This window comes from Rosa rugosa, chromosome 4, assembly GCF_958449725.1.
Source record: "Rosa rugosa chromosome 4, drRosRugo1.1, whole genome shotgun sequence".
Lineage (NCBI taxonomy): Eukaryota > Viridiplantae > Streptophyta > Magnoliopsida > Rosales > Rosaceae > Rosa > Rosa rugosa.
Genome location: NC_084823.1, coordinates 46,250,860 through 46,262,319, shown reverse-complemented (window position 1 = coordinate 46,262,319; position 11,460 = coordinate 46,250,860). Strand labels below are relative to the sequence as shown.

The 11,460-nt window shown below is 37.8% G+C and overlaps 1 protein-coding gene across 1 annotated transcript; it reads right to left on the bottom strand.

Annotated features, from left to right (window-relative positions):
- Positions 1–3,663: 3,663 nt before the first annotated feature.
- LOC133707384 (aluminum-activated malate transporter 9-like) lies at positions 3,664–8,366 on the bottom strand. Its single transcript, XM_062132953.1, has 6 exons — positions 7,776–8,366; positions 7,192–7,332; positions 6,704–6,979; positions 5,755–5,894; positions 5,489–5,635; positions 3,664–4,548 (listed from the first exon to the last, which is right to left on the bottom strand). The coding sequence occupies exons 1-6, from the start codon at positions 8,101–8,103 to the stop codon at positions 3,943–3,945; spliced, it is 1,638 nt and encodes a 545-aa protein (XP_061988937.1). The 5' UTR covers positions 8,104–8,366; the 3' UTR covers positions 3,664–3,942.
- Positions 8,367–11,460: the final 3,094 nt, after the last annotated feature.

Below are 11,460 nucleotides of genomic sequence, written 5' to 3'. Positions count from 1 at the left end.
TAAAAATACCTAATTAAAAGGTAAAATGTATAAAAGAGAGAGTGAAAGATAATACACAAATGTAACCTTGAGGATTACACAATTTGAATCCAAGTTCCCTCACTAGGAATATTTTTTTTTTTTTTTTTGAAGGGAACGGAATCAAGTTCCATTAATAATAACGACGTCACTGCGTCAAGCTAGAGGAATTCGAAAATTCCTCGTATTACATCTCAAAGCAAAAATCAGACTGCATAAAGCAGAACTACCCAAAGTAAACAAAAACAAACTAGGAAAGAAAACAAAAATAAGACCTAAAAACTCCTACACCTATCCAACCCTAAATCAGAGCCACTGACTTGATAAGCGTTGACTCCTAGTCCTAAGACCCTCCTAGTGTACATTGCCATTCATCAACAAGCAAAACGGCTACAACCTAGGATCGAACAAAGAGAGAGTACTTATTGAAAGTAGGAAAAAACTCAGCTACCTCATAACAACCCAAAACAAGCCCAATCCAAAAGATGGAGCAAAGGAAAAGGTCAGCCCAGCAGGCCCAATCGGCCCACCAGCCCACTACCCTCGGCTCAAACCAAGCCCTAGTTTGAAGCTTGTTTGCCCGAGCCGGAGAGCGAGCTCAACCAGTCCGGCGCACCTCCGTCACCGCCTGAGCCAGTTTCGTCGCCGTCACCGTCCCAGACCGCCTCGAAGACTCCTTTCCGGCCTACACTGAACCCATCCACCTTCCCACACCTTCCAAATCGACTTGTTGCAAGCCATCAGAACAGCCCCCATCACCGATCCGGGGGCTGCCCCAGATCTTCCACTATAGCTGAGGTTTAGAGAGGAACTCCGAGACCCCGACCTGGATTCAAACTACCACGATCAGATCGCCGCCCCCAAAACCGAGCACGATCCGCTGGCACGCACCCTCAACTGCCTCAGTCGAAACCGCCGCGAGTCGGGGCCCTTACTGCCTCAACTTTCCGTCGAGCAACCAATCCGAAACAACACCGTCAACGAACCAAGAAGACACCACCGCCTCTTCGTATCCTGGGGACCGTGAGATCGCTGTCGCTGCATGGGAAACCCTAGGTTTCGCCTAAACAAGGTCACTCCGAAATCCCCGGACCTCACTAGGAATATCTTGATGAACAATAAGCAAGTGATAATATGATGAGGGGGTGAGGTTAACCGAAGCAGGCATGGTGACATGCGCTTCAAATTTCAAACTACTCACAGTTGTGACATGCTCGATGTGAAGAAGGATTAATCTTTGATTCATTGAAAATGAATGCATTATAAATGAAGAAGATACCATTGAAGCAAACAATGACTCAGCCGCTAATTTTTCTGTAATTGATAATCCAATTAATTTGTAGTTTTTGCCCATATATAGCGAACACCATCTTGAGATTTCGGTACATGAAGGGTCAGACGAATGTCGGACAACTGAGAATCTAGATACTGAGGATGAAAAGCTTTTAATTATCTAAGCTCAGTTGGGTAAAGCACTGACCAAAATTTAAATTGCTTGTGCAGATTGTCGCCGCCCACGAGCACCTGATTGTTTTGCAAGAGCATTGCAGTAAAGTGGTACACTGTACATCTATGCGATGGTGGTCAGGTTTTAGATCTCAAACCGATTTTCGATGGGATTTTTGGGTTTGCAAACAATCGACTCGCGGCCCAATTTTCAGCTTGCAGTCTTGTGGATGTACCATTGATGATCATAACATTTTCATTTGGGAGCAAGATCATATCGCATATGACTCGTAGGGCTGGGCGTCCGGACCCGAAAGACCGAGGACTCGACCCGAACCGAGGAAAAAAGCCCGATTCGGTTCGGTTTTAGAATAGAAATTTTCGGTTCGGTTCGGTCTCGGGTTCCATATTCATGTAATCGGTTCGGTCTCGGGTTCCATATTTTCAGGGCCCGAAAGCCCGAACCGACCCGAAAGTTTTCCTTACATAAGTTTTCCTTTCTCTTTTCTTTGCAGGATGACTTGTAAAACGTTCCAATGTACAACCTAGAAAGGTTCCCTTATAGTTTCCATTAGGATAGTTATATTCTTGTGATACTTTACAATTTATATATTACAACACAGTGACACACCTTATATTAGGTTGCCAAAAAGAGACCCATCCAGGGGCCCCGTGGCTGCTGGTGACCTTTGATTTTGTAGCTAAATGAAATCTTTATCTTGATCACATGTAACATATACAATGATGTGGTGTTGGGCATTAGAAAAGGAAAAAAAATTGTTTCGTTTTTGTTTTTCGGTGGAAAACTGAAAATAAATGTTTGGGCCCAAAAAAGACCGAAAAAGCCCGAAAACCGAACCGGCCCGATTGGGTTCGGTTTCTGTCGGTTTTCAGTTTACAAAAAGACCGAACCGGCCCGAACCGACATTTTCGGGTTCGGTCTCGGTCTCACTAATTTTCGGGCCCGGCCCGACCCGAGCCCAGCCCTAATGACTCGAGGCCCGAGCATTGTTTCCTAAACCCATTGTGGCATGAGCTGCATATATGTGCATGGCGGAAATGATGATGCTCCTCCGGACGACCTCCCATCTGTAGTGAGTGTAGTCATTGCCAAAAGCAGCAGCATCAAGATGGTTGAGGAGAGAGAACACTAATATAATTAAGTGTTTAATTATCAGTTTAATATAGTAAAGGTTTTTTATTCCAAGTCCATTTTGCTATATAAAAGTTGGATACAGTCCACGCATCTTTTCATATTAATTGCAGTCCTACTACTACTTTTACTAATCAATTTTGCTCCTAGAACCAAGTACGGTAAATAATTAAAAATTCACTAATTGAATCACAATTTTAGCTCAGTTTTAAATTTCAAATTCATGTATCTAAAATCTAAGCAATTCATCGATGAATAATTCTCAGACATATAAGACTAAATTCATTCGTATGAAATCAATATACCTAATATGCAAGTCAAGTAACATCAAAAACTTATATACCTACATTATAGGATGAAAAACATTAGAAGAAAAACGAATTCAAACACTTACTATAGCTTCAATTGTATCTATATAGTAGGTATTTAAGGATGTATAGTAGGTATTTAATTCACCTAGACATATAAAGCAGGAAAAAAACATATAAAATATCACCAACCTAATAAAAAAGTACAACTATGTACATTTAGAAATGCCTAATTACAAGGTAAAAAGTATGAAAGAGAGAGAGAAATTATGAGACACTATTGTAACCCCAGATATAAATATATACATAAACTTGTATTTTTTGAAACTTGTGAAATCTTACCTACAAATGAGACATATATATGTGAAAAAAAATGTATAATCAAATTCTAGGACAAAAGTTGACTAATACCATAATCGTTTCTATATTGAAGGTATGCAAAAACTTCTCACCATGTACATAATAAAGGTAGCTATAAATTAAAGAAGTCACATTAATAAGATATAAAAATGAACTAAAAAGGAAGAAGCTACACATTTTGAGAGAAAAAGAAAGAAACAAAGAAATGAGAAATATGTGCTGGAAAAAAGATAGCCATGGAAGAAGGAGATGAAGAAAGAGATAATTCAGCAAGAAAAAGAAGGAATACGTCGGGACTTGGGATTGGGATTGTGGGCGCTTAAACTAATATATAATGAAACTTAACCAATGGACTATGGTCACATTCATACCCCAAAGAAGAATTCAACTGAAATATTTCATTGCAAGATAAATGTACGTATTCAACAACACTATTTCTCAATTTTCCTTTCCACACATGTATTTCAATTTCCTCTCTCGTCCATCCTTATCATTTGTGGAGGAATATATATGTATATATGGACTATGGTCACACTCATACCCCCTTTTTTTCTTCTTCAAAATATTCAATTTATTCCCAGATATCCCCTTTTGTATATGATATTAAATCTGTATATGTAGTGGACATGTTCTTCTTGTACAGTGTTCCCTCATATATTAGAACTTGGCCAATTTAGAAAGCTCATCAACTGCTTCAACCAAGTGATCAAGCCTCGCCACAAACTCAATAAGCAAAGAAGTGAAGGTAGCAAGTGACAATGCTGCAGTGCTCTCCAATGCCTTCATCCTAGGCAAGAAGTCCGAACCGGCAGAACCATCATCCTCAAAAGCATCAACCTGTCTCGGCGGCCATGAATAATGAAGCCTTCTTGACTGCTTCCTCATTAACTCATGGTAAGGCTCTGCAGTCTGCTGCTGTGTGCTTTGGTTCTTTTCCAGGCTAGTGGTGCTATCAAGCTGAACTGCCTGTAATTGGTTTGGGAGGTCCGAGAAAGTGCTTGATAAGGTTTGAGGGAGCTTGGGAAGTGGCTTGGAGAAGTTGTTGCTATCCGGGGGGTCAATACTTGAGGTGAGGAGATAAGAGTGTATGTCAATGGCACGCTGTAGTTTCTCGGTGGAGCTGTGAAGCTTTTTTAGTAGAGATGTTCTTGTGCTTTTTTTCATGTTGCAGATGTCTTGGCCTAAACTCCTTACTAGTTCTGCAGCTTGGCTTGTTGCTTCTTTGATCTCTGACTGGAATGTGATTCGGAGATTATAAGGCGCCTAAAGAGGAAAGAACAATCAGTAAAAGATTTATGTGAATTATGAGGTTGGAAGATATGCTAATACTGGGAGAACATGTAATGGTGAAATGATGAAAGAACTCAATGTAGAAAATGAATTTCTTTTTAGTTTCCTTTTGGTTTGGATTTTCGGCCAAGTACTTCAATTGCCATGACTGCCTCGGCCCGTATAGATCAACAGAACACTGTTGAAGGGAAGCTCAATGCAAATATTTTCGCATACCTCATGAGGCGAGACAGAGCTCTGTAGTGTTCGTCGAGTATGCTATGATTCCGAAATCCTTGAGATTTGTCCCACGGCCTTGTGACAAAGGATCTGCGCCCACTATAGTACTAGCAGATTCCCACAGTTTGAAAATTTGTATTTTACTTCAAAACATTATGTGCATGTCCATTGACATGTTATGTTACCGGCTGGTGAATTAGATCATAAATTGAAGAAAGATTTCAAATGATGTCCCTAGAGTCCCCCAATAACCTTAGTGATCGAATTTGATATGAAGAAAAATTTCTTGTGAATCACGTCACTGGAATCTTATACTTTTGACTTGTAGTTCACATATATACATGCATGTATGAACAAATTAAAGAATAGGATCTTGAATGGCTTTTAGCACTTGTTGGACTCCAACTAGCTATAGAGAACAAACACATCGTATAATATATATTCATTCGATTCGCAAAGCCAATTCATTCTTTTTAATTATTCCTCCTCTACCGCTGAAATAATTATACGTTTTTCTTGTTCTTTAATATTTCTGTGGATACCTCAGATATGTTTGCTTTTTAACAGTAGTACAAGGGTTTCTTGTTCCTCTAAAAATATGAAACAAAAGGCTTCAAAAAGTACATGGTAGAAAGCTTGATAATGAAAACTTAATTGCATCCCATATGAAGACATATGGAATGAGAATAGTTACCTGAATTTCAGAGTGCAGAACTCCATGGAGGGCCATAACCTCATAAGCACAATATCTTAGAACTGCTGCAACTTTAACATATTCTGACCAAGGATAGAAGAAGTGTCTGAACCTTCCATGTGGTGGCTCCCATTTTGCAGATACAGCCTTGTATTTGAGATAATGCAGCAAACCGATGAGCAGGACTATCTTTTTAGGACTATTTGATTGATCTTACTAGATTCTAATTTTATGATCAAGTCAGGAAGAAAATCAGAGATAATTACCAACGACTCGAGCTTTGCGGATGAGTTCAATGTGCTTCGGCATTTCCTGTAAGCAGGCTCGTCCGGAAACTCATCCATGACAGTTTTGGAGAATTCAGGGTGCTCTGCCCCATCATCTTCCAGATATTTTTCAACACATTCTGAAATTTTCATGATGACTAAGAACTTTAGTAATGGTTCAGTAGTGACACAAGTAAAATAGAAGTGTAGAGACTATAGTACAAAATCAAGCAGATCAAGTTGTACAGGTCAATGAAGGTCAAAGAAGTTCTCAGACCTGTGAAAGTCAAATATTACTGCAAGACCAATTTACTTCAGGTGAAAGTGAATGATCAGACTGTAATTGATGCAAAGAATAACCAATTAACAGCTGGAAGGGTTAGAAGGTTCGAGTACAGTGTTTGTTACAAGTCTGTTCATTAGTTGTTAGAGTTGTTGTGATAATGCACAGATTCATGACACTTGTCATTGATCTGATGGTCAGTATGGAGTTAGTTAAGGCATAATCACTATAAGTAGTAGAATAAGCACGATTAGTCTTAGTCTTTTTAGTGTGTTCTAGCTCATTGTAAACATTCAGAGAAATATACCAGTAGCTCTTCTTTGCTTTCACCTTTACCTTTCTTCTTCGTCTTCTACCTTTCTTCATTTCCATCAAAACTTCAGCACTAATTAACTAAACAACGTAATTTTTTCATCAAGCACTAAATGACATTAATGTACATGTGTATGTTTAAACAGTAATGCTAGAGGGATCACATTTTATAACCATTATTGAATAGATCCAGATATGACCTTTTAGACTTTTTCTGGTAGATTTCTAGGTTGTCTTTCCCAAGTGCAAGTACATAGGGACAATTTGCAGACTATATTTGCATGGGATCCAATCACCATATTTTTTTTTCATGGGATAGAAGCTGATATAATATGTATAATTTGATTAGGTTACCTTCGAGTGAGTCAGCCACTGAGTTAAAGTTATTCACTAGCTCCTTATGTAACTGCTCGCCAGCCCATATGGGAAAAACAAGGACATTCACGAAGACTGCTACAAACCCTCCGATAGCTATGGAGTAGAGTCGATCCATGGCCGTCCTGATGGGATTTCCCAGCGACATTCGATACCCAGATACTACTATCAAACAATAAGTGAAAAGTATGACTCGGAATCCATACTCATAGGGCGCAAGTGATGGCCACAGTTTCATAAAAGATGTTACAGCTCCTGCATGGAACTTTTGAGTTAGACAAAAAAGTACTCATTCATGTTTTCGTCTGTATATTGTATGCAAACTTTTCTTTTGGTAAGATCTTAAATGGTAGATGTTGTTAGATTATCAATATGTAATTATTTTTTTTGTATGGTATTCTAAACTCGTATTGTGGAATATTCAAATCGTCATATAAGAGAAATTGAAAAATTTATGTCTGCATTACCGACAATGAAGATGCTAATCCCAATGATGACAGGTTCAGCCACGCGGCCAGATCTTAGTGCTACTTGAGCAACACCTATGGCCAGGATTCCAGCAAGCAAACTTCCAAGAGCTCTGTTGAATCCCCTGTTAAATGTCGCACCTAAAATTTCACAACATGACATGTATTACATAAGATTCTTTAGTATCAGCGTGATTAGTGTTAACTATTAATCTCGAAACTAATCACATACATGAATTAAAACAGATATGTGCATGCGAAATACATTAGCAATCTAGAAAACTATTTTACAAAATAGATAATTTAAATGGACGATATGATAACATATATAACATACTAGATTGTCCAATAAGAAAGATAACAACTTGGAAAACCATATATTTCCTAATCAAATGAATTAGAATAGAAGTAGTATAATCACATAACATACCAAACGATCTAACTAGATAGAGAAAACAATTTGGAAAGCCCAATATTTTACCTGATAAATAATCCAGACTAACAGTTCACACAATATAACATACTGGACGTCTAACAAGAGAAAATTTTAAGATAGGACATGCATGAATGAGCATATAACATACCAACTGTGTACTCGAACATGATGGCAACAGTGAGGATAGACCAAATGATATTGGTGCCAAAAACTTCATAAGGTGCTCGAAATAGTATAAGCAAAGACACAAGAAGCACAGCAAGGCCGACTTTGAATGCAAACTTGACTCGGTTGCTATCTTCTTTGATAAAATCCCAAACTCTCCGCATCCAAGCTCTAAAGGAGAAGCTTTCTCCTCCTTCTCCTCCCTTCTTGCCGGATTTCTGGCCACCATTAGCTTCGATATCGTGCTGCTTCATCACCTTCGTGGTAGCACAAGGAATGTTGATCTCCATACTGCCCTTCTTGCCGTTCATTCTCCAATGCAACAATATAGTCTCTTCGAAGTGCTTCAAGACCTCCGTATTGTTAATAGAGATATGGAGTAATTAAGGAGTTGTAGAATGAAAGAGATATGGAGTACTCTGATCACAAACTTCAGTGAGCATAGTGAGTGATATTTCAGAGAAGAGAAGACAGTACGTTATAAAGAGGAGGGTGTATGGCAGTATGGCACTGTAGCTTATGGTTGCTGTGCAAGTAGTGAGAAAAAAGTACGTCTAGTCAGGATGTCATATATAGATATGGAAAGAATACAATACGACAATAATAGAGAATGAGAGATAGTAGTAGTATACTGAAGCTAAACACTTCAGGAGATATGTGGCCAAAAACAGTAGCTCTGGAGATAAAAAGATGCTTAATCTCAAATTCTCAATAATGCTGCATGCATGGAGAATTAGAATCTAAACTGCAGTTTTCAATCGCCACACACGTTTTATCCTCCAGCTAATTTATCACTTCTACATGTTGGGGTGGTAATTATAGTCCATCAATCATCATATATATAGTTAGATGCACACATGTTAAAATTTCGATTATCAAATGACTTTCACCATATAATTACAATTACTGCTACAAGAAATGAAGTTTGACTGAACTGACATTAATTAAGTGCATGCATGGTAAAAGACAATTGGTATTGGGAAATTAGTTAAAGGCTAGGGTACCTTAAAATAGCTAGAGAAAAAGGTGAGAGTGAAACAAGAGGAATGTTTATGGAATACATTACCACTCCTTTCACAGCGAAGCCTCTTTGCTCATCATTCTTCGTGTAGGAATATTACCTATGACTAAGATAGCTAGCTATATACCTGATCAGAGCATTGCAATATAACATGCTCTGGGATATGCAGGCCTAGCCTAACTTATGAAAATAATTTCATCATAGAATTCGATCTCGATCTATCGATATCGATTCCTCATCCTCAATCTCGTGCTAGCTAGCAAGCTAGCTCTTTTCTATTTTTGCAGCCTAATGATTAAGAATAACATGTTCTTTCTTTCCTCTAAACAACAAGTTCGATCTTTCTTTCTTCTAAGTCGACTGGCCATGTTCTTTCTTTCCTTGACTAGCTAGCTTTGACATGGAAATTGATGCCATGGATGATTCTTTGATAATGCATTTGTGTGTGTGTGTGTGTGTGTGTATATATATCCATTCATTCCAGTACTACATCCAAATATTTGTGAGGATACAGATATTTTCTTCCTTCTCATAAATTCAATTCTTCAATTAATTATCATAAGGAACATATTCCAGGAATAAAATAACGTGTGCGATATAATTTGGTGTGAGCATTTCCATGATTAAGGAATATTGCAGAGGGAGGAAAGGTGACTAAATCATCTGTTGATGACCAAATTGGTGGTGCAGATAATGAGTTTACAAAATCTTATTTTAGAGATTAGAATCTGACCTTTCTAACTTATAATCATGCATACATAGGAAACTTCGTATGCTCAATACAAACACATGAAATCCATCATGCAACTGTTGAAGACTACTTAGCTAGAGTTCTATAAACAAGCTAGCGTCCAGAAAACATGCAAAATCCACTAATTTGCAGCAGCATGATTGCTTGGATTTAACAAGGTTGTTAGGTTTAATCTCTACTATATATTGTCATCATGGATATATGGTCCAATTAAGATAACGTACTAAATCATTAGTACGTGGTCAACTTCTGTTGCTTGGTCCCAACTTGGTATATATCGACTCCTGCAACAATACTTTTCATGATCAGCTTAGTGGTCATTCTTATTCACTTGGTAATTTTGGGCAGGTCAAACTCTAAGCAAGAACTCCATATGATTATAGGTTTCCTTTTTATTATGTATAATAAATGAAATTGATAGTCTAATAACATTAGATATAATGTATATTACTGATGCAAAATATCGATCAATTTGTAATTTATGTGTCATATTTCACGTGAACATCAATTTAGAATGAAAGCAAACCCTAGCACACATATGGTGGAATTGGATTCCCACGGGGATCCCCAAGTTCTATTCTATACTCCCACGATTGCAGATGAGCTAGGCTTGTGGGTTGTGTGGAGAGATGCAAATGGACCACAGCATTCCCAGCACCACCATACATAGGTGAGGCAATGGGAAAGCAAGTATACAGAGCTTAGTCGAAGACTCGAAGCTACTTCACCATAGCAGATGACGAACTTTGTGCAAGTACATATACAATTGTAATGTGATCGATTATCACTCTCCTGCAGGTTAATTTACATTTTTGATTGGGGAAGATAATAATGTTAAACATGTGTAAAGCAAGGAACGGAGTCAACGACCACCCCCTCGTAACTTCCTAAGTTTATTCAGTACGTTCTTCACCTTTAGGAATATGGATATGTGTTGAATGCTTGAATCTGTTTCCATGAGGTAATTACAACTTGATGTAAAAGTTTGAGCTTTCAAATGCTGTTATTGATGATGAAGATTGGAATTGCATGGCGATCAACCCATGAGAAGCATACTCGATCTATTATCTTGCAAAACAACACTACTAGACCCACTAGCTAACAATTTTTCGATTTTAGAATTTTTTTCTCCATTCAAAATTTTAATCAATGACAATTAATTGGGTTTGTAACTCTAGTGCTTAAAAGAAAATTACATATCAAAGATTTAAGTTCAAATTTATATTTATATATATTAGCATCTTCAAATAAAAAAAAAAAAAACTTAATAGGGTGACAGTTAGCAAAATTGACTAGCCACATTGTTTATAAGCAAAACCAAATTATTACTTCCAGGTTCCAAACTTCTTTGGTGTTTCCAAATAGTGAAGGTCAGCGATTGAAAATTTTACTTGCGTGTCCTTGTACGGCGTTGAAGGGAGAAATGGTACGGTGCGAGTCAAATATCAACGCAGTCTCGATTGCGGTGCTCCATCATCTAAGACAATCCAATCGAGCTTGATTGCGATTAGCTGATCTATGAACTTCCATCTCAACTCAAGAATTTGTATAACTGATCATGTCCGTTTCGTGAATCGACCCAGACACAACACCGATCAACCAACCAATCAGGGACGTAGCTAGGATTCGCTAAATTTATTGTGGCAAATTTTTTTGGCGAAGCCCAATTTTTTTTTTTTTTTGATGTCTCTCCTGCATAATATCAATGCCTCCAATTTGGAGTCAAAATCAGTGCATATAAGTACCACAAAACAAGAACACTCAAATACACAACATAGCCATAAAAAATTCATCTAAACACCCAAAAACTAAGAAGCATAAAAAGAACCACCATTTGATATAAACGATACTGAGAAAATGAAAACACAAAGTATTAAGAAAGAAATAAAGAATGGT

Excerpts from the sequence above, each read along its gene's own strand:
- LOC133707384 (XM_062132953.1), bottom strand. The coding sequence starts at position 8,103 with ATGAACGGCAAGAAGGGCAGTATGGAGATCAACATTCCTTGTGCTACC. Across the intron at positions 5,895-6,703 it reads AGTGGCTGACTCACTCGAAG|AATGTGTTGAAAAATATCTG; the intron begins GTAACCTAATCA and ends TGAAAATTTCAG. Across the intron at positions 5,636-5,754 it reads CCGCAAAGCTCGAGTCGTTG|GCTGTATCTGCAAAATGGGA; the intron begins GTAATTATCTCT and ends CTCAAATACAAG.